The sequence below is a fragment of the Apostichopus japonicus genome, chromosome 8, assembly GCF_037975245.1.
Source record: "Apostichopus japonicus isolate 1M-3 chromosome 8, ASM3797524v1, whole genome shotgun sequence".
NCBI lineage: Eukaryota > Metazoa > Echinodermata > Holothuroidea > Aspidochirotida > Stichopodidae > Apostichopus > Apostichopus japonicus.
In genome coordinates, this window is record NC_092568.1 from 22,070,275 (window position 1) to 22,095,215 (window position 24,941).

General features: G+C 36.1%; 1 protein-coding gene across 5 annotated transcripts in view; it reads left to right on the top strand.

The window, feature by feature from the left end:
- Positions 1-24,941, top strand: part of LOC139971085 (serine/threonine-protein kinase Nek9-like) — a 215,683-nt gene that overhangs the window by 66,393 nt on the left and 124,349 nt on the right. Inside the window, exon 24 of one of the 5 annotated variants that reach the window (XM_071977268.1) lies at positions 9,610-9,633. The exons of the other annotated variants lie outside the window; for them this stretch is intronic. Within the exon in view, the coding sequence (XP_071833369.1) occupies positions 9,610-9,618 (9 nt within the window). The 3' untranslated portion in view covers positions 9,619-9,633. Of the gene's footprint in view, positions 1-9,609; positions 9,634-24,941 lie in introns of those variants that run through there. 5 annotated transcript variants of the gene reach the window in all.

The window sequence follows — 24,941 nt, forward strand, 5'->3', positions numbered from 1 at the left end:
CAATTTTGAAAACCAATTATGAACAAAAGGGGGAATATTTATTTAATGTAACAAGCTCTTGCCTATCTGCCCAATAGAGAGAGAAATAAAGAATTTCTTGGTAGATAAATATATTATATTAGTTAAATTTGATTGCGAGGGGTTTTGAACATTGGAATAAAATCTTTATGAAAATAAAAAGGTAGAATGAAGAGGGTCGGATATTTAGTACAAGTTGAAAAGAAGCAAATGTTATGAATTATGTGATAAAAATGCTCTTCACCACAATTGCCCCTCCCTTCCTGCCCCCCACCCCCAAATCCCCTGCAGCAAGCATGTATACATGAGCATCTTCAAGTGACCTGAGCTGGTATTTACTGACAATCTGAATCAAACTGACAGTATCCAATACTAAACTAATATTAACAGAGGGTGGGGGGTGGGATATACATCCCACCCTCTTTTATTCCCACAAAAAAATTAAAAGTAGTTTTTAGCATATAGGCCTAATTATAGACCTAATTTAGATCCTAAACAAATCTCAGAATACATCATTTTATATATACAACTTTTAATTTTTCTGGTGCAGGAGCCTTCCTCCCCCCCCCCAACAAGGGATCCCCCTTCAATGACCTCAGGGCCACCTGCCCTCCTATTTAAAATCATGGATCATACCAGGTCGTAAGCACTTCTCTATGTGTCCCAATTTAGAGTAAGAATAGTTCTGAAAGTTAATTTTCTTAGTCCATACACATTTTAATAGTAACCTTGAACGGTTGTTACATAAGGTATGGTATTTTTTTTTTTACATAGCCATGAAATATTACATATTTATAAACATTTGCAAAATTGATCATTAGGTGTCTAGAGAAAGATACCAATGTCCTTGATAAGTGAGGCTGTACACTTATAATGAAAATCCCAAGGGTGATCATCTTGGGAGTGTATGGTAATTCATTTTCACAGTTAATGTTTTTTTTTTTTAACACCACCATAGCATCCAAGTCTTTAAGTGAATCCAGAACATTTGAAAATAAAAAATTATTCGAAATACCCGATAGAAGTTAAAAAAAACATTTACTACGGATTTGCAATTTTCAAAGAATTTGACTGTGGTTAAACAAACAATCAGTGGAAATAAAAGGTACAAACTTGTCGATTCCTTAAATCGCAGGAGCGAATGAATTGTGGATTGTATTTTAGCTTTCAAAGTTTTGGAAAGCGCTTTTAAGTGACCTTGGACTTGCCCTGCTATTAGCAGGAGGATATTTTGTATGCCTGCAGGCATTAACTGTCTTGACTTCACTGAATTTGCTGATATAATACCTTCCTGCATTTTACAATCGTTTGAATGCTTCTTCTTTATTCCTTCTCTTTTTTTTCCCTATTAAAGGTCTTGATATCTGAAATTATAATTGTGAAAATGGTAAACGATGCCTTAAGGCTGACCCAACCCATATGCATTGGCTGGAGACAATATAGTTAAGGGCAATGATAAATTTAACATCAGTAATATATAGAAACGATAATAAATATTATGAATAAAATAGGAGTAAATGAAGGTTGAGTTAGTTCTGTCATTCTGTAAAGTGTATTTCCATCAGCAATTATTGTATAGTATTCTATGTAGAATACCTCCAGGATGTAATTCCACAAACTCAAGGGCAAGCTTCAGTAGCTGTCTTGATAGAGTTTATTATTATTTTATCTGGTTGACGGATGATGACAGCATGACGGTTGTTAAGTCCACACCGTCATCAAAGAGAAACAAAGGCTAAATGTAGAGTGTTGCCATGGGGATAATTAAGGCCATGCAATATCCACCTGAGACTTCAGAACCTTTCAACTTTTGCTGCTGACCTCTGTGTCTCTCCTCCTCAGTTTACTCCGCTCGTTCCTCTCGCTCTTCCTCAGTTTACTCCTCTCGCTTTTCTTGCTTCTCTTTCCTTTCTTCTTTCTCTTTTCTCCCATTCCTGCTCCTCATCCTCAGCTACCTCCTCTTTGCTCCTCTGAATATTGTTCCTCTCCCTTCTACTATTTTTCCTCTTTCTCTTCTCTCCTGTTTCTCATCCTCATATAATTCCTTCCTCTTCGTCTTATTCCTCTCCCTCGTCCTCTTCTTTCTCTTTCTCATCCCTTCTCTCCTGTTTCTGCTCCTCATCCTTAGTTCCCTTCTCTTCCTCTCGCTCCTCCTGCTTCTCTTTCTAATCCTCTTTCACTTCCTCTGTCCCTTCTCCTTATTCTCCTTACCCTCCGTCTCCTAATTCTTCCTTTTTTTCCTATCCCTTCCTCCCCCCCCCCACCCCACCTCCTCTTCCTATTTCCACCTTGGACAGTCAAATTTATTTCTAGAGACAAATATTTTCAGCAATATTTTCATCAAGAACTATTTGCTTAGCTTGCATACATTTCAGCATTTCAAATTGAGCAAAACCTTTCTGAAAATCTATTCTTATGTTGAAACATTACCTCAAAAACTCTTTCAATATGACATGGCTTTCCTTTAAAATATACTTCAATAAATTTTCTGTCCTCTGCAAAAAATCTTGCAAATCACCAGAAAAGGTCTTGTATCAAAACTTTATCTCAAGAACTCTTTCAATACCACATGGCTATCCTACAAAATATACTTCAATAAATTTTCTGTCCTCTGGAAAAAAACTTGCAACTCACCAGAAAAGGTCTTGTATAAAAACATTACCTCAAATACTTGGTTTTGAAAGTTCTTGTGACCTGCCAAAAAAAAAGGTTTCATCATGACCCAATCTTGAGTCGCCCTCCCCCCAGCTCCAATTGTTTGCGGACCATTGCTTCAGTATAATTTGATTCATGTTATTACCAATATGGCAGTCATGGTACTAGCACCATTCAACCAGTATTTAGTAGTTACGAGCTTGATATATTACAAAATTAAAGATAAAGAATCGAGGTCAGTTTTCACAGTTATAACTTGCTGCGGGATTGAGTTGTCATAGTACATGTGTGACTCATCCAGACTATAATAATTACAGGTACCAATAAACATTTTAAGTGCCATTTGGGGAAACCTGGCTACCAAAAAGAATAGGTGAAATGGAAGTCAAAACCACTCGGGCATAAATTAGAGAAATTTGACAAAAAGATATCTAATACATGTACCCTAAATACATAATTACTCCCTGGACCAGGATCAAACAAAGACCTTGAAAAATGCAGTAAAGTTTAACACAGTCAATCATCTTTCAAAACTTTACTGAAGTTCTGTCCAAACAACTGTTTGAACTGGTTTCAATAAATTTGTGCACTGTCTAAGCAATGGTGACATCTTAACTTAACAATGCTATTCATTTGCTTTATACTCATCAATTTGTTTTAGAAGAATATCTGGTTTGCTTTATGTGTGTCAGTGCAACAAAGTTTTCAGACTAGAATAGAATTATAATTAAGCAGTAACTAATTAGTGTTAGATTAGTTATAAAATGCATAAGTGGTCTTTGCCTTTAATAGTCTGACGGACGGGCGGGCGGGCGGACGGATGACCTTGTTTTGAATTGAAGGAATAAGTTAGAAAGCATGAGCAGCGCTTTAATCCTCGAAGAGAATGGGCATTTTAAATTGAGCTTGTACTGCAGTATATACATCTGAATGAAGACCCTTTTCCGCAAAAATAAAGGCTGAAAAAGATGTGTATCTAAACGTTACCTGTCTCCACACAATCATAGCATTCTTATACTCCATTTTATCTAGAGAGACCTGTGTCGCTAAAAAAATATCAGTTTTATCATTGACCCTAAGACCAGCTAATAATACGGTATATTCTTTCATTTTGAATAATAATATGTCAAGATTATTTTCATTTTCATTCTGCATGTACTGAGTTGTACAAAAAATGGTCATAGTGATTGCAATTAGTTGCAAGTTGTATTGGGGAAGATGCAGATCCCTTGCAGGTACACCACTAACAATCTCCTCCTCCCCCACCTTCCCCCCCCCCAACCCACCTCCTCTCTCTCTTACCCTGTTGGTGCTTGTCTAGTTGCTGTCTCATTTATTGATATAAAGATCAAGAAGGTCAGGATCAGTTTTACACTGAAACGAATGCTTGACTGTTTCCCTATCGATCCCATGAAGTTTCCCCAAAATTATAGTGAAATTCTGAAAATCCTGAAAATGTTGCGAAAAAACACCACAAGGTTACTCAACCCCTCAAAGTTGGCACATGTGTGTGAATGTAACCCATGTCATCATTTAGAAAATGCTATATAGCATTATTTTATATTCATAAAATATCTTGTATATGTGAAGCAAAACCTTGTTTCATCAGCTGTTCCGTGTTAACAAAGGACTGCTATCCTACCATTGTTAGTGCACAACAGAGAACAAGAGATTAACCATGCACTTCTGCAGTTACCCCTGCTTCGACAATGAAATTGTTTTCACCCAAAAGTGGCAAATATCAGTGAATTATTGATTTTAATTTCATGATACTGCATCTGTAAAAGGCTCTCATGCCATTCATTCGTGGATTTTCAGTCCCTGAAACCTGAAAAGTTCAACATGGCTGGACGGGATATTTTTCTGCTATAATAACATATCAGCAGCTAAGGTTTTCCACAAAGATAAAAGATGTTAAATGTTGGTGAAATTTGGCAAAATTTAGGAACAGCGCCAGCCCAGTTTGAAATTGCTTCAGTTATAGGGGTGCCCAGACTCTTTTAAGTTCCTGGGAAATAATGACATGATGAAACCTCTTGTTCGAGCCCTGCTCCATGCCTCGTTAATCAGATAACGAGCATTTTCACATTTATGTCTAAGTGTCATGTGCTTCCTCAATATATCCTTCTTTGGTCAAGTCCCTACCCCAGCAAATTAGAGAAAGAAAAGAAAATAGGAAACAGGTGTATGCTCTCTTTCATTCTATTGAAGATGTATCAGAATCTAAAATTGTTGAATGTTCCTGTAAATCTACGGGTGATCACATTACACGATGTGCCTCCTCCTGCTCTCCTATTTCCGTTACTCTGCCCGATAATATAAAGGTAAAGAAACGTGGAGTGGAAACAGGTGTCGGAGGCCGCTAGAAGTTACCGAGTAACGGGAGAACGAAATATGACAATGCAAATTAAGATTTCAAGTTTCAGAATTTCTCAATTCTGTCGGCGCCTTGAAGTTTAGCTGTCCTTTATACAAGTTGTAGATATATCATAGGGAAGTGCAAGTTCACCGGTCTGCCATTGAAGTACGATGAACCAAAAGGGTCGAGGATGAAATTGATCTGACAATGGTGGAAGTAAACCAGTCATAATGACCAGGGGATATAGTATTGATTTTTATGGGGTACACCCTCTTCCATCGGGGGTCTCTTTGAAAGGATAATTGCTTTCCAAAGTTCACAGAACCTAGCTTTGAGCTAAAACGAAATATTTTTGGTTTTTCCTTCTTGCCCTACAGCTATTGTTGTTGTTTTTCTTCTTTTTTCTTCTTTTTTTCCCCTCAAAATTCAGAATGGATCGACAGATAAGATGCCAAAGAAATTTCTCATGTCCAAAACGGTGTAAGATTTGGCAACTTTCAAAATAGTGCAAGTTTCAGGCACTGTTTTGTGTGTGTGTTTCTTACCTATGTGTTCATGCATAGTTGTTCCATACATGCAAATGCAGTACTTCTGCTCAACTCAAAATTGAAGCAATCAAATTTCAATATTAGCCAAAATATCTTCTGAATAATAATTAACTAACACTTTCAGCTCATGTTAATTATGAATTCAAACTATCTTTTTGATATTAGCTTATTACAAAAGTGTGCTTTAACCTGTCATTTGTTTTGGAAGCTTTGATGATTTTTTTGTATCAAGAGTACCACACCTACGAGAGGCATGCACAAATCTGTCGGGAAAGTAATGCAGAACCCTATAAAACAAAGAGTGTATTGTGTACTCCAGTGTATATCAATAACAAACTTCTTCATCTCGAGGGTACTGAATGGCAACAAACAGAGATCAATGTCAAAAAAAAATAAAAAATACTCCCGAGCTGCATATTCTAGTTGAATCTAAAACTTATTCCATATTTCAGAGTGACTTTTTAGGCAGTCCAATTTCAATCTTGATCTGTCATAGTTCAAGTGCAAAAAGGAGCAAAACAATAAATACTAGTAATATTTCTATATCTTGTCCAAGATATTCAGCTTTAAAAATGCTAAATTTATTGAATGTTAATTGTAAATGGTTGTTTTATAACTTTGACTAAAGAAGAGGTTTTTTGAAGTTACTTCTTCTAAACACTATAACAGCACACGCTTAGATGAAATTCAACCTTTTGTCCTTGACAAAGGTTTATTGCATTGTAAACATTTATTAACCTCAATAAAAGTCTTTATGTTTGCCATCTGAGGCAGGTCTGTGTTTTAAACTAAGTAGTTGAACCACTTCAATTGAGAACCTTTGATAGTTTAAAAATACATTTCTAAAAATATCAAAAAGTGATATAAAAATACAACTGGGTTGTTGTTTTTACACTAATCTACAACGCATCAAAATTAATTATTTAATAAAAAGTCAACCTAGCTGTAATGCATCGCTGCAAAATAATGCTTAAATACTAATATAAAACGATGACATATTCCTAGCTTGTGTCAGTGCTTGTTTAGATTTTGTATGTACATATATATACATATATTAATAATAGAATTGTAGCAAATATCATTTGTTTGACAAAACGCTTACCATGAAGAGAATGTCAGTGTCTTGCTAATTCTCGATCTTCATCGACAATATAAAACTTCGATGGCTGCTTTAACAGTTTGAATAAATTGGACTCAAAGTTTGAACAATTTTAATCATTTTTCGAATGGGTATAAAAATTGTCGCAAAATAGAGATCAAAATTGCAGATTGCTACTTTAATGTGACAGTTTACTATTTGCAATTCCTTTCTGGCAGATATATATATTTTAATGCGAAAGGGCTTTTAACCGTTAGCCATGAAATGCTTGTCATTTCCCCTTCTTAATATCTCCTTCTGCCTGCCATGCAAATTTTCTGATGAAAAGTCTCTTTTTTTTATTTTTTATTACAGCATATAGATTTGTGACAGTTTTTTAGTGTTTTCTTTTTTTTAACTTTACTGCTTTTTGCCAAAGAGTTTTGTCAAGTTGTTTCGTGTGACTCTGAAGCAAAACTACTTATTCAGCAGAATAATAACTATCTTGATGAGAGTGGTTCAGTGTCCTTTGGAAGTTTATTACTTCAGATAAAAAATAAAAAAATTATACTGTAAAATACCTTGGCAAGGTCACCCAGTATATGACAGTAATTGAATTTGATTGTTGCTGGTTGCATATCAGTGTGTCGGTCATATTTGCATTTCTGTTGGACCTTTGTTTTCCAGTATAACTTTACTGAATGAAATATTGATGTATCTATATGAATAAACCTCTAAGAAAGAGAGCCATAAAGACAAAGAATTCAGGTGCCGTTAACAAAAAAAACTGCTCATCTGTTGCAAAAGGCCTGTTTTTAGACTATAGATGAAAATAAATGCCGGTCTAAAAGTATTAAAGTGGAACTGACTTTATCAATTCAGCTGGAGGGATCTACTTTAGAGGCAGAATTCAACATGAAAACAACTTGGAGTCAACCCATGAAGTTGTAGATCTCATCCGAATGCTTTGGTGAACTTTGACTATAATGATGACATAATTATTACATTAACTATTAATACGTATTTATAAAACTGAAAGTGACCTTCCATTGACCACATTATAAACCTTTGGTGTTTTACCTTAATTATTGCACTTTAAACTGTCAGAAATATAATATCCTATGTACATCGGTTTTGATGGTCTCTGCCATTTGGTACATGTGTAATGGCCATAATGCAGGTGGTCGTTTTTGTGGTTATTTGAACTTTGACATTATGATGTCATAGGTCCAGGAAGCACTACATCTCATGCCCCCAGCCCCATACCCACCAAGTTTGAAGTCCATCAGGCTTTTTCCCTTTGGGAGGAGTTGGGAACCATTTATGTCACTCAAATTTGGCCCAGGTTTGATCTTTGACCTCCTCCAGTAACCATGATTTACAGGTAACTGAATAAATTGCTTCAGACTGCCTTTCTCATGGTGAATTTGAGGCGGTAATTGTTCATAAGGAATAACGGACATTTTGAATATAGACAAATGTGACGGGTCTGTTCACGAGAAAATTGAATTAACGAATGGAATGGAATGGAAGCCGTTGACAGAAAGCAGGAAAAGAAATACAGGTCACTGAGCACGAAGGAATGAAATCAAGAAATGAAAAAGGTTTGGTAATTATAGGAATCGATAAAGCGAGGCTAGACTAAAATCAGAAAAATCAACAAGAAGAAAAATCTACAAGAAGAGAAAGATGAATAATGGATTAATTAGTATATCTATATTGCCTCCCATAGTGTAGTGGTGAAATGCATATCTTTGATTCGGTCTTGGTAGGATGTTAGATCCAAAAGGGAAGAAGTGATAGGCGTCGACCAGGAGGAGGGTCAGTGGAAGGCACAGTGCTAAAAGTTGCCAGTTTATATAAAGCTAGATAGATGGGAAGGTGCAGTCGTAGAGTGGAGACAGATAAGTATATGCTTGTAGAAATACTCAAACCGTGTTCTTCACCATTGAAGTAAACATGGCACTGGAATTGTTTATCGTCAGCAGTATCTTTGCATCTAACTCGTTCCAAGCCGTGCAGTGGTATCGAATTGAACTGACTACTGCGTAGTTTTGAGGTATGACCGGTTTAGAACATGGCGGTCACTTGCGTTTGCCTCAGCTTCTTTTAATTTTGTAAATTATTCCTGAAGACTGCTGCTCATATGCCAGGTTTATTACCAAAGAATGGAGTATACTTTTTCACAGGTATATACAAGAAAAGAGGGCATAACGAAAAGTGTGATATTTCCTCAAAGACGGTCACATCAGAAACCTCTTAATTTAGCTAACCGTGGTTTGCTTTCCATCGCGGTATCTTCAATTTCCACCTGCCGTATAGAGAAACTCACTTGAAACGGTTAATTAAAGTCATAAATATTCATGATCCATCATCTCCATGTCAATTAAAGCCATTGGTGGATGTGGACCTCATGCAAATTTCTTAAGAATTGGTTGTTTCAGGCAAAGCACAATTGGTTTTGTCTTACTCTGTTTTCGATGCATCATAAATTATATCTTGTTTCAACATTGTTGGTTTGGCCTCATCTATAAATTGGACTCCTTTTTGAAATGAACAGCTGACATTGAATCTGATGTTTATCATGTCAAAAAAAAGAGGTGACTGACTTGATAAAAAATCCTAACCAAGGCCAGTAAATCAGATGTTCAAAAAGGAATGGCTATGAAACCAATATACCTGTAACAATAACGTCCATAGCAACATTCAAATATAATGAACTCCAGTGACAGCATATTGGAGGGGTAATTTTGTAGAACTATATAAGATGAACTGAGGCCTATAAACTCAGTCCTATTGACACAATTAAGCCTCTGAATTTAGGCAGATAGTGTTAGTATGTTATAAATTCAAATTAGAGATCTGACTGATTGCTGTCAGACTCCTCAAGTTGTTTCTAACAGGTGATGCCATTTAGCATTTCTTTCATCTGTCCTTATCCTACATATCAGAGCAATTAGTTTAGCTGAGTATTTCCCAAGTGTTAGGAAACCAACAGAAGCTTATTTGAAACCCTGTTAGTGTGATGATGAACAGACCTCTTTGTGATGAGTGTTCAGAGAGTGACTTAGCAGGCGTGTAATCGTTGCACCCATTTCCTGCTCCCGGGACCGCAAGTTAACTTTCCATCCGATGGATGAGAGTGTACCACAGCATCTGACAACTTCCTCAGATACTGAAGGAGGTGAATTTGGCGATTCATTAACACTACAGTGCAGTTATGGAGAAAGAAGTTTTTTTGAAACGATTGGAACTTGGAAGAACAGAACCCAAAATCATCCCATTTCCCACTGTGACTCTGATTTGATTTGATTTTAGGGAGAAAGGCACATAGTTACCTTATTAAACATTCTGACAAAATTAAAGATCTACTGTGCCTTCAGTAACACCAATTCCAGTAATGAAATGTTTTTCATGTACATATTTCTTAGGTTTTCTACAAAATGGCACTACTTACGTAACAAAACTGCATATACAATTACAAACAGGGAAAAAAGGTATACTTTTTACAAATGGTAACATTATAGGCTTAAGTTGCACTGGTCCTCGTGAGATGTGATCATAATTGGAAGGACTCTATCCAACCCTCTCTCCTGCAGGATCTTGACATTTCCAGGGTATTTATCTTATTTTTGAATGGCCAAAACCCCCACAACACGACCTTTTGACATATAGTTCATACACTTAAAATGTGTGTTGCACATGTCAAAGCTGTATGCAATAAATAGAAAGTAGTGCCCTAAGCTTTAATCACATGTGTTTATTGGAGATGCATCGGTTGGCCAAAAGTATCTCCACAACGATTCATGTATCCACCATGAATGATGGTGAACAGTACTGACAAAGTGTCAATAAGTATACCTAATAAATAAAATATTCACCAATATGTATGATTTATATCTAATTTATTAGGTTGTACATAGTCTTCAATTTATTTATGCTCTGTTTTTAATAACGGCTGTATAATTTTTATCAAGTCAAATCTCCATGCGGTATCTCGCCGCTTTATTACAAATTTGCTCGTATTTTGTATTCTATTTATGACATATTTGCTTTATTACATATTGTACAAGATCTGCATCGCTCAGCTGAGATAAAGATTGAATCACCTTGCAAGTTACAAATCTTTTTCATTCCGTATTTTTACGACCATCTTGCCTTGAGATGTTCATACTATAAGATCACTATCTAATTCTATTTATATGAATCGATGTAAATAGATATAGCCCTATTTTTTGGTTATCACATCTTGAGTTTGTACAAAGGTCTTTAGCTTGTATTTCGTCTTCATTGGATGGATGTACATATATTTATCTTTATCATATATATTTCAGTTGTACATGTCACTCCTTTGTTATATCCAGACCGGATAATGGAGCGGACTGCAACACATATTTTTCAATACTATGCAATATATTACATGCAATACTATGTAAACCTAACACTGCACTGTCATATATATGCAACACTAACAGCTGTTCAGTGGGATATTAAACTGGATTGGAATACTAACAATTAAGTTCCATTTAGTACTAATGATTAATATACTTACCATATGCAACACTAACAATTGTGCACAGTGCTGTAACATGCCGCACACTAGCAATGCACAGTGCAATACTCTAGAACACTTACAATGCAGTACATGAAACCCTAACATTTCCCTACCATGTATATACAACACTAACAGCTTTACTATGCAATACAATACTGAATTGCAACGATTAGTATTAGAAACCACTCAATAACTCGATTAATGCTATGCAACACTACCATACGCAACACTAAAAGCTGTACTGTGCAATTCTTACAATACACTACTGCATCGGAACACTCACAATTAAGTACCATTCAATACTAGCAATTAATGCAACTATTACCAATATGCAACACTCACAATTATGCACAATGCAGTAGTACTCTGTGCACAAAACTAGCAATGGACAGTGCTGTACCATCGAACACTAGCAATTATGCACAATGCAATAACATGCAAATTAACATTAGCAATGATAGTAAAGAATGAAGAACCATGCAGTACTAACAGTACTGTAGCATTAGCTTGAACAATACAATGGTCAATACATGATGTTATCAGTCATCAAAGTTATTTGGTTTCCAAATTTGTAACCACATTCTTAAACGCAATTTTTTTTTGGGCCTTTTTACCTTTTAACTTTCCCTTCATTATTTAACTTAATAAGTCAACTTTGTGAACTTGATTTATGATGGTAGTTTATAAGTTCATTCAATAGCTATTAAACAAATTTAAAAAAAAAAAGCAAACTATATGGAGCATATAGATTTCTTGCATGAATTTGAAATTAAATAAGTTAATACATTACTAAGCAAATACTTGACAGTAGGAATAAAGAGCTATCGGATATTACTCAATTTATTCTTTCATATATGCATGTATGTTGGATGACTGTACAGAACAGTTTGTCCCAGGTATAAACCGGGCTTCAAATAATCTGAACTAAACATATGATTAATGCGATTTGATCAGTTGATGTGAAATTCATACAAGATACTGGTTAACAATGAGTTATTCATATAAGGGTCTGAAGTCATGCCAGTAAACATAAAATAAAGGTCGCTTTTACGGATTTTTCAGTCAGTATGTGCTTTTCAGGATATGTCCAAAAGAAACAAAATTAGCAAAGTCCCCAAGTGGGCATGACAATGGGCCCACCTGCCCCTGGTTTCGATAATTAAATGGTTGATATACAGGGATTCCTGGACTCCCTTCCCAACAGATTTGACCTATAGACGTTATGAGCTACCCGACTTTTAAAACACCAATTATAAAAGTAACTCGGCTAGTGTATCCCAAAACTAACCTGTGAATATCAGGACTGACCATGCGATTTCAAAGACATTCGAGGTTTGTTCAAATCAGAAGGATAGTTTCATGGTCGCCTTTTGTTCACTCATCGTAGATGTTTATATTAATCTGTAATACTGCCCTCTATTATATACTTTTGTCACATTATTTAAAAGGATTTTACTTATTTAAAGTCATTGCAAACAGTTTGTGGACTGAAGTTTACATAAATAAATTGACCTTGACCTAAATTGTTGGGGGGAGAAGGGTAGGGGATGGTGCGAAATTACACCACACAACATTGACTGATGTGCCACTAAATTTGTATATATTCAACTAAAATCTCTTACAAAATAATTGGTGGCATAATGTGATCTGCACAGGGATGGGATGAGGAGTAGGGGGAGTATTTCTTTCAAATATTTTTTTTTGTGCCAGAAATCATTCTTAATGTTGATTACGTTAAATTTAAAAGCTGCATCTGTAGCCCCTCCTCCAAGAAAATGGGGACGGGGTTAAAAGCAGTTGTTGTGACCCAGGGGCGGACTGGGGCATAAATTTCTACTGGCTATGTAAACCAAAAACAGTGCTGGGTCTTCCTTGAAACATAAGTGGCTTATATGACACCGGGGATGATTTGAGCATCTAGCTGTCATGACCAAGAGTATCTCGGCTTCAGATCAACTTTATTTCGCCTTTGGTGATACAGATCCAACAACGTTGCACCAGTTCCAAGCTAATGAACCGGTAGTCCATCCGGTCCCTTGTGTGACCTACATGACATCACAGGGCTAATAAATATTATCCAGCTAAAACTGAACACAATGGAACAAAATATCTGGTATTTGATTAGTCAGCAATCAAACCAGTTGTGACGATGGGGTTAGATAATTCCATTTCTGTTAAGTATAGCTTGTCTTTTTTTGTTTTGACCTCGTGATTTCGGTTCCCCTTTAAATCTGTTCTTTTTCTCCCCCTTGTCATGGCCCTGCATAACAAGCATGGAATTGTCAGTTCTCTGTCCTATTGATATATATTCCATTCAACTCTACTGGATTAGATTTTATGAACTGTCAAATATAATCATCCTTTCCATGAGCAAAGATTCCCATCTGGTCATTGTAAAGTAGCACGGAACTGACGATTCTTCAAGCTACTGTACTGCTTAGATACATGCATGCGTGCAGGACTCACCGATGATAAGTTGAAAAATATATCCCTAGATCTTGTTTGTTGATATGGGTAGGTTTGATATTTCATCTGTGATGGCATACACCATTTTAAAGCAGCAGTCCGAGTTGTTTATCGCCAAAAAATAGCTCAAAACAATAACATACGTGAGACATACTATGATTCCATATTGTTAATATGCTTGACCAGGGCAGGTTTCATTTCAAATGGGTTACACAAGTATAAACATGGAACCTTTACAAAATATTGAAATTTTACAAAGTTTTTCATAACATGAAATGTAATTTGTACAAAGTATGTCCAGGTGACAAACGTTGAGGATGGAATAGAGTTCATAATTATTGCTCGTCAAACATCATTCGGTGATAAGAAACACAGAGGGTTTTCTAATTTACAAGTAAGAACAAATTGTAGCTGTATTTTGAGTTATTAGTTATATATTGGGGGGGGGGGGAAGGGGGAATTGCCCAGGTAAAACTGGGAAAGCTGCTTTAAAGCAGCTGCACAGGGTATAATATGTGAATAAGTGTATGCAAACATAGTAAACAATCCAGGGCAGTGTAGGGAAGCTTGGAATATCCAAGTGCTAGTGAGGCAGGCTGTGTCTTTATGATCCTATATTCAGTGTAAGACAATGAGTTTGTGTTAAATCAACAAATTTGGATGAGGTTAAATTAATCCGACTGGAAATATCCTACAATTGTTTCTAAGGTTTATTTAGTAACAGTGGCAGTAAATTAACTGAATCTTTTTTGTTTCAAACATTTATAAGACGATATCGAAGAGATAATTAAAAAAAAGGTTTTTTGTTTTGTTTGCAAAGAGAAATTATTGAATCAGTATAAATCAAAGTTTATCAAATGTATGCTGTATGGATTTTAAGGTCATTTATTTGATATTTCCAGCCATTTTTTTCCTCCATCTTTCCTTGTGCTGTTTGAAATTGTTTGAATTTTCCAAAAGTGATCGCTTTGGTCTTGTAAACCTTTTGCAGACATTGACGATCCATTTAAACTCTTCTAAAGGAATCCAAATACTTTAATTTTTTTTATTGGAATGATGGAAGAGTCGTTGAGTGACATCGATCCTGTCCCAAATGGCACAAAATTCTTTACTTATTCAGCCGTGAACAGTGAGCCTATATGGACAGATGACTTTTTCATGACTCTTTCATTTATTTCAAGCATTGACTCCTTCCTATAAACACCTCTGTATTCATAAGAAAGACTGACCAAAAAGAATCTACTGATATTTTGTTCTCCTTCTGTTATTGTCTAACCCAGTCCAGCATTTCTGCTGATGTACCTTGTAAGCCAATCCAAATTTTAACGACTCATTCTAAACAAATAATTTGAAAGAGAAAGTTATCTATTTTCATGGTCAATTTAAGAAGCTCTGATAAATGGAGTTCACTTGCGATGATGTTTAAGTAGGGAGTTGTTATGGAACAGCTCCCTGGTTTAACTATATAGGTCATTTTATTGTCTACCAAAGTTGTAACACTACACACACACACACTACAGGTATTGCAGAAACTCCTGTGTAAGGCAAAATGAGCTTCTGGATACCAAGCTATTTGCTGACCTTTTGTGTCGTATTGCATTGACAGTAAATTTAGGAGGAGCAAAGAGGGGGTGTGTGCATGCAGGGGGGGGGGGAAGGGGAATAGGTATAGATTGGGGTGTAGATGAATCCTTCAAATGACCAGGAAGTAATGCTTAAATGACCGACATGATTTTATTCATACCAAGTTGAGTTCTAGTTTGGCAAGGGCAGGAGGGGTTTGGTAGGGCTTCGAAAAGTGTCGGTTGAGGAAGAGGAGTAGTGCCTTCCAACAACTTCTTTGGGGTTTTAAGCTCAATTAACTGGCTTAGCCAATGGAGCTATAGTGCCATAGCGAAGTGGCTATCTATTTGTCTATCTGTCAACAAACATCAGTTGAAAGGCTGTTGTTTGTGGGCCATTTGCTCGGCCCTGATGAAACTTGCATCCATGCATGTAGTTGCCCTTGTCAGGGCTTCATTAACGTTTACACAAAAAGTAGATCAAAGGTCATTTGGGGTCATGGCAGGCCCAAACGTGAAATCCTTTAAAACTGTTTCTCCTTCGGATTTGATCTGATCTAAATCAAAATTTGTGGTAGTGGTCAGGTGGTGAAGGGGCACAAAAAGTGTACAAGGATAAGAGGTCAAAGGTCGTTTTAGGTCGTAATTAACTGAAGAATGAAATGCTTTTCAAATGAATCTTCTTCCTTTGGCTTGAATCTAATTTTTACCAAAGTTAGTAATGATAATCAGCTGATAGTGGGTTATAAGAAAAGGCACAAATGTTAATAAAAAGTCAAAGGTCATATATGAAGCTATTTGTAGCTAAAAAGGAAGAATGCTTCAAACTTGCCATCTCCTAAAGGCTTGTTCAGATTTTCAGCAACCTTGCTTTTACACAACTCAGTCTGTGAAGACATTGCACAATATGCAGTACAATAAAATAGTTCAGGGATCATCCAAAAGTATGTTACAGCTGAGGGAAAGAATGTAATTAGTTGCAGTACATGGTCATTTCTCTCAGCAACAGTTCCAGCCTATATCTGTGTTTATTTGGGTTTAGGTTAAAAAAAAGTTCAAGGGTTGTCACTGTGTATGATAGCAATGCCCATCAATAAGTTAAACCCAGGGGTGAAGTCCATGTCCAGGTTTGATGCCAATTAAGTGGCATTTAAAAGTATAAATTGTCAAAACTTTCTCTTAAAAAAGGGCTTTACTTGCGAAATTTGGTTGATGAAATTCCGTTGTGGTTAGCAAATATTAAAGGGAATGTCTGATGCGTCTGATAGGAGTAAAAGATACGAATAGACAAATATAGGCCTACTTTGATAAGAAATTAGCGAGAGAGAAAAGCCCTATACTACTTTATCACATTCATAATTTCACCTTCAAAAATTACAACTTGTTTTTCCATTTATTGCAATAACCTTCATAACACCTGTTTTTTCTTCTCTATTCGTTTTCAAACTTTCTAATTCATGCCACATGGATGCATCTTGTTTGCTAATAATAGTTTATTCCCCTTGATCATGAATATTCATGAAGGTGTGATAACAACCAAGGTTTAATTAGTAAGTTTGATATATTTCAATGTGGTTGTTTGATAACGTATTAATTCCTCAGCGTTTGAGCAAGAAATCTTCAATATTTACTGATATTACATTTCTGAACCTGCATTTGAACCCTTTTGAATTTTTGTTTCCTCAAATATCAATCGATTGTTAAGAAAGAGTACTAATTGTGGGAAATTTTTCTCTTTTTATATTCCTTTTAACCATGTAAAAGTGCTTTTTTTCCATGAGTGGCTATTGTTAACTCATGGCTATAGACATGATAGAGATTTCTTAGAATAGGCATATCAAGTAATATCATGAAACACCTAACAATAGCTTGCCCCATTTATCATCGCCATGGCGAATATCGGATTTTTTACATCTGAAAAGCGAAGTTATTAAAAAAAGTTAGTAAAAAGTAAAAGGTCATTTAATCCCTTGAACTTCTTCTACAAGATAGGTAACCTGAAAACTCTCAAGGCAAAGGAAATGAGATCTTATTACTAGTTAATGACGTATTCTGTGGATAATTGCATAAATTTCCACGTTCAATCAAGAAGTTTTACGCCCTCCTGTTCTCAAATTTTCCATTCCTGGCCATTAAAAGTAGGTCAAAGTCATTTCTCTACTTTCCGGTATTAACGCTAAACAGTCATCCGATGTAGATGGCCTTCAGTACATGCACGCTTGGCTTATTAATTTGCAGATCCATAATTGTGCGTTATATTCATTACCTCAGCACGGCAAGCAATATTTATATTAAATTTATTTTCATCACAGTTGTTCCACCATCCCCCCTCCCCTTGGGGCCTATAACACAAATATGTTGGGGGAAAATGACTAATCCACACATGATGCAACAGTAATGATGAAACTAAAAGCAAAATGGATATTTGAGAACTTTCACAAAAGAAACAGAAAATGTAAGAAAGAAAGATTTTATAATTTAACAAATATGTAAATAAATAATCAGATAACCAATGCGGAGATCTACAAGATTAAAAATTCATTTTTTTTTGTGGGGGGGGGGGGAGGGGGGTACCATTAAGTTCTTTGTTTACTTTTTTTTTTTTAAATAATTGTTAACAAACTTTTAGATGTCAGATGTATATCCGGGCTAGAAAAAAAAAAATCAGAATAGCTGGAGATGAGAGAAAAACAAACACTCCTTGAATGAGTTTACCTTGGCCGTTATAAAGCACAGCACTCATCATTAGAAATAATGTTTGTAAATTATAACAACCCAGCAAAAGCATTATGCATTCCCTCTGTCAGGTTTTCTCTCGTCTTTGGCAACCATTTCCATCATTCCCTCTACAGATATTGTTGACTTTGTTTTGAGTTACTAACTGAAAATTATTTCTCAGAAACAAACCCTCAGAGAGGAAGTGCATACATGCCCATATTGTCTTGTAAACTTATCCTAAAAATGCCACCGAAACAAATTATCAAATTGAAAATATGACGACAACTAAAAAAAGAAAATGTAAATTTTGTACTCATAGTATCTAATCTGAATTAAGTTAAAAATTTGTAGCTTGGGGACTCAATAAGTTCACCATAAAGGTCTTCTATTCCGCTTAAATATACCCATTCCCCATCGAAATCACTGTTACACTTTGAGGGAAAATTCATTGTGTGTGTATACATATGTAAATATTTACATACAGTGGATCTGGCCTTATTACTAACGAAACCTTGGCCCGATGCCAATTCAAGATTCTCCCGAACTGTTCGATCATCTCAGCATCTTTGTATAAATTATCCCAGAAGTGCAGGTATATACCCTCGGCTAAATTGATGTGGAGGAGAGTTGTTAATCTTGCGGGCAGATATTAATATAAATTCTGTTTTTTTAAAGATTAATTTCCGATATGCATGCTCTACTATATTTTGAAAGTATCATGATAATTCTTGTGGTCAGTTGCAAATTATTCATCTGATTTAGTTCTTCTTTCTTACTTTCTTGGTTTTTCTTCGAGGGAAAAAAAACGAAGACTTATCAAATTATTTCTGGCTTCTTTTCGTGCATTTTAACCTGAGCTTTCGTGTGCGTGTTAAATCTGCGATGTTGTTAACGGGGATTGACGTAAGCTTTGAATGGAAGGAAAAATGAAATTTTACACAAACAGCCCCCCCCCCCCCAAAAAAAAAAAGAGAAAAAAAAGACAGGCATGTCTAATTGGGAATTTAGAAACATTAAATTAAGTCAGGTAATATGAGTCTATTGTTGCGATAGCCATAATTTTACAACAGTATCTCCTGGCATGAACAGGGTAAGAAGATTAGTGACAAATTTGTAGAAGGAATGGTGGTTCAGTTTTAATATTTCCTGACCTGGAGAAATCGGAAAAAGATTACAAAGGAAATGAATTTGTAAGAAGAATTCTTGAGGTTGATTTAACGATGCCATTTGTAAAAATACAGAGAGAAAAAAAGAAAATAGTTTTAGCATCTTGGTAAAATTTGCATATTCCATTACTACTACATGTATGCACACACAGTTTAATCTCAAGCAAGTTGGCTTTATAATAATGATAATAATAATATATTTATATTGCACAAGAATCTGCCGAGCATTGTCATATGGCGCTTAACAACGAAGTAAGACAAAGTGCAATTAAAACTGAAAGCGATACAAAAGAAGTGAGTTTTGGACTTACACAAGCTCTGGCTGTCAATTGAACGTATATATGTGTGAGGCAGGGAGTTCAATTTCAAAGGATAGGACTCCAGCTTCAACAGTAGACGTTACAATTGCAGAGTAGTCCTAGAGATATAGATCTTAGAGCAGGCGATTCATTGGAGTGTTGCGAATCTCGCTCATTGTACAAATGAATTCTGTAAGATAAATAAGAAGAGTCATCCTGCAACCATGATGTCACCCAATTTAATACTTCACGGTGTAGCTTTTTGTCAAATACCACATTTTTCCAGTTATATATTGTAGTAAACTGACATTATTCTCATCAGATCGTAGGTCCCCTGTGTCCTGCATCTGGAATAGTATTATTTGCAGGCTGTAAGAGAGAAAAGGAAAAAAATCCCTCTTGTGTTTGTGTTTACAATTGTCTGACAACCGTACTAGTGTGTATTTTTGGCCTCTATGTTTGTAGAAAAACAACGGTTTTGTTAACGTTGAATTTAGCCCCATCTGCTGTTACTTTCAGTCACACAACGATTTGGAATTACAAAATATATTCAGTGTCTGTTAAAGTCTCAATGTGTGTTTGCCAAATTTTAACTTCCATCTTTTCCAGGTTACTGCCCTAAAAGCTCAGTGAAAATTACACTGTTTTATGCAATTTTCATATTGATAATCATTATTTTTATTGACTTCTCTGTCGTTAAATATTATGAGCTGAATAAAATCGCCAGATTTTTTAACGAGTCAGTAGATTCTACAAACTTCACTCAAAATTTGCAAGCCCTGCCCAACAGATCATGCGGCAATCAAATCTCTCTGTTTTGTTTACGACCGTTAGGCATAGGACTTACGAGTGGATGATACAAGTATATGTAGGTTACATTTGTGTAATGAGCATGCTGATATGGGCGGTCGCAGTGATTTTATGGTAAATTGTTCACACAATAAGGGCAACAGTCCTTTCTTTTTATTGCGACAGCTTTTCTCCATTAAACCCACCTGGTCAGAGTGCATTTAGAATAAGAAACATTGAATCTGCTTCGGAAGTTTGTTTTCCAAAATTCATCAGCAAACACTTATTGAGTTTTTAACTTTCTGGGCATATGTTAGTTTTTTCTAATGTGTGTTGTATTGGGTCTCAGCTGAGGATATGGCCTAACGCTACTACTACCTGTGTTACCCTATTGGGTCTCAGCTGAGGATATAGCCTAACGCTACTAATACCTGTGTTACACTATTGGGTCTCAGCTGAGGATATGGCCTAACGCTACTACTACCTGTGTTACACTATTGGGTCTCAGCTGAGGATATGGCCTAAGGCTACTAATACCTGTGTTACACTATTGGGTCTCAGCTGAGGATATGGCCTAACGCTACTAATACCTGTGTTACACTATTGGGTCTCAGCTGAGGATATGGCCTAACGCTACTACTACCTGTGTTACACTATTGGGTCTCAGCTGAGGATATGGCCTAACGCTACTACTACCTGTGTTACACTATTGGGTCTCAGCTGAGGATATGGCCTAAGGCTACTAATACCTGTGTTACACTATTGGGTCTCAGCTGAGGATATGGCCTAAGGCTACTAATACCTGTGTTACACTATTGGGTCTCAGCTGAGGATATGGCCTAACGCTACTAATACCTGTGTTACACTATTGGGTCTCAGCTGAGGATATGGCCTAAGGCTACTACTACCTGTGTTACACTATTGGGTCTCAGCTGAGGATATGGCCTAAGGCTACTAATACCTGTGTTACACTATTGGGTCTCAGCTGAGGATATGGCCTAAGGCTACTAATACCTGTGTTACACTATTGGGTCTCAGCTGAGGATATGGCCTAACGCTACTACTACCTGTGTTACACTATTGGGTCTCAGATGAGGATATGGCCTAACGCTACTACTACCTGTGTTACACTATTGGGTCTCAGCTGAGGATATGGCCTAAGGCTACTAATACCTGTGTTACACTATTGGGTCTCAGCTGAGGATATGGCCTAAGGCTACTAATACCTGTGTTACACTATTGGGTCTCAGCTGAGGATATGGCCTAAGGCTACTAATACCTGTGTTACACTATTGGGTCTCAGCTGAGGATATGGCCTAAGGCTACTAATACCTGTGTTACACTATTGGGTCTCAGATGAGGATATGGCCTAACGCTACTACTACCTGTGTTACACTAAGTGGTCCAGTCAGCTGTCCAACAGGTCATTTCTCAAAACTTAAAATAGTATCGAAATACAACTTGGACTGACAATGGTCTCCAGAACATCAAAATAATTAAATTTGGTGCCTGAATTCATCCTTGAATCTGGTCTGGTTTTGAATCAAAGCCATATAGAGGGCAATCATATGCTTTCACCGATGCAGATGGTATAGCCATAGGGACTAACAGGACGGCCAACGTAGGGGATTGCTTACCCACAAGATGACTGATGTGTATCTTGTACAATAAAACATTGGAATATCTCAAGAAGAAGATTTTTGTAAATCTTTTACTTTGGATTTTTAGATCTTCAATTGCCAGCCTTTATTTGTATCCTCTTTTCGGCCCAGTTTGGTTGATTGATGAAACCAAATTTCTGTTCTGTCTGAATGAAGACCTATAGGTCAAATACCATTCCCCTCCCCCCCCCCCTATCATTCTCAAAGAGAACCAACCTTTCTGTGCATTTATTGACTTCCTTCTACCATTATAACCTTCACTTTTGCTTTTTGTGATAGACAAGATTTTCCCTGAAACTTTAAATGGTTTGTTAACCAGAGAAGTAGCATTCCTGCCGTGCAATAATACTTTACTGTATATCATCTCTATATAATTGAAGAACCCCAAATAATTGAATTCAGAAACATATCCCTAAGACCTTCGCTTGTCACAAAAACTTCAGATTTTTTGACATGATTCTGCTTGACATGAATATTTATGAGTTGAACATCTGGTGAGTGACCAAGTTAGCAGCGGAATATGTTTATAAAGTAGGATGTCTTTTTCGGGCTGGCTCTAATATATAGTAGGAGAGTTCTCCCGATCCATCAAGAGGCAGACTGTCAATACCAACGACAGATGTGGGTCATCCATTTCCTACAGTCTATTCGGAAAGACACTCGAGGTGTTTATCTTTGTCAAATTGACCTGACTATGACCCACTCTTTTTTATTTATCTATCACTCAACTTACTTTTAATAATCAACAGTCAACCTCTCCCTCTTTTGCATCCTCTCCCTTCTTCTCTCTTCTTCGCACACTTGCTGCTACTGCTCTCGCTTGAAGATGTTACTTTTCTTCTTTGGGTGAGTGGAAGCTACCTCAGTCTAAAGATTCACCTCAGGCAGCGAAGCTGTAAATAGCTGATGGGAATTTGGACAGAGGGAGAGAGACTGTCATTGTGGGATTTCATCTTATATGGGAGACAGAGAGGAGGATGGGTAGTGATAAAGGGAAGAGAAAAGCCTACTGTTGAGATGATTGCTTTAAGGTCCTTTATTGAGTTAAGGTACAGATGGAAGATTTGAGAGAAAAAATTAACAATAGTGTCGAATATGAATATTCATGATATGCGGGAACATTATCACATTTTTTGTTTGTTTAGGTTTTCTCTTATGAGACACCCAAAAATATGTATGATGTCAACAAAGGAGCGATATCGATACACCACTAAGGTTCGTATTGCGAGACTACCCTGCTCCAAACTGACAAACAAGATGGTCTGAAGTTATGGCCATGTTTTGAAGTTTTGATATTAAGATATTTTTATTGAAAGTTTCTGCCCAACCATGCCTCTCCTCTCCCCCCCCCCACTCCCTCCCACTCCCAGGGATCTGAAAGGTCTAAAGGACAGTTTTTGCTATAACATATACTTTTAAACTTGAAATTTCTCCTGGATGAATGTTTTTCCCAAAACCATGCCTCCTCAACCCCCTTCCCCTCCTTTGTGCACACCACTGATCTTGTTTTCAAAGTGTCAGAAATTTTATTTGAAATCATAAAAACTTGTCTACTCAAGCAAAGATTTAACAACACTAAATAATGCAGATGTAGTGGCGGCTAGGAGACTTTGATGCATCCAAAGAATTGAAAGTCAAGATAGTTTGCATAGACTGGTTCATGACCTATCCATATCATATGATATATATAGATATAGATATATATATAGATATAGATATATATATATATATATATAGATATATATATATATATATAGATATATATATATATATATATATATATATGTCCTACATATAACTCAGCAGGCCCCTGTGTAGAAATTTAACTCTGCAGTGCAGGTACTAACATATGAAAGTTCTGGTAAATTTGAAGAGAATCAAAAACAAGAAGAAAAAACTAAGGAAATAGAAAAGAGGATGCCTGCAAATCCAAAGACACCAGGACACATCATGTCGAATGAGGTTAAGAGACAAAGAAATATGTATAGGTGAAAAGCTTATGTATTAATATCAAGATATCAGATAGACCAAATGGTCATGTAAAGCATCCATGAAGCATCCGTGTAATGTCGTCATAAACTGGTTCTTGGTTGCATATATTATTACTCACATTGTATATATGCTATAGTCCACTTCCAATTCCTAAGGTTCAGATTTGCATGGTATATATTGTCTTCTCATGAAACCTTTGGGGCTGTTTTACTAACTGAATTATAAAAAGCTTGAATTCCCTGCATCGTTCCAGAATTTAATCGAATAGCATCAAATTCTAGTTTTAGAATGGTGATTTCTCAAAGTGATGCAGAATATTGCAGAGACGTAATGTATACGTAATATATATAAATACCATATATATCATATATATATACCATATAAAAAATATATATATACCATATATATGTATAAATATATATACCATATATATGTATAAATATATATACCATATATATACCACATATATACAATATATACCACATATATACAATATATACCATATATATGTGTGAAATTATGCAGAAAAGCTAGATACCCCACATTGCTACTTCATGTTTCATTGATCCTTATTAACTACTAACTACAGTGCATAGTATTTGCATATAGTCCAGTAAGTTGAAAGAGGTAAGTGATGCTTGTCAATACCTACATCACTAACTCTCCTTTGTACTTCTATATATATACACACAGTTTTTATCCCTGGAGTCCTATCATCTCCAGCAGTCCATTCATTCCCTGCTTTCTTTCATGCTTCACTTACACATAATGTAAAAGATACATGATTATAATGTAAAAGGTACATGATGATAACGTGAAAGATACATAATTTTAATGTGAAAGCTACATGATGTACTTTCCAATATGTCCCATTCCCAAACACTTGCAACCATGGTAACAGTACTGCAATAAAAGTTGCTTAACCCAAATTGAACAGTTTATTCCGAGTTCCATCTGTTAAGTTGTTGAAGGGATAGTCCAACTAAAAAACATGAACTTGATATATTGTAGAGACAGTCACAATACTCTTAGCTGATAGACCTGTGTGCTCTGTTCTCATATTCATTTTGTTTAC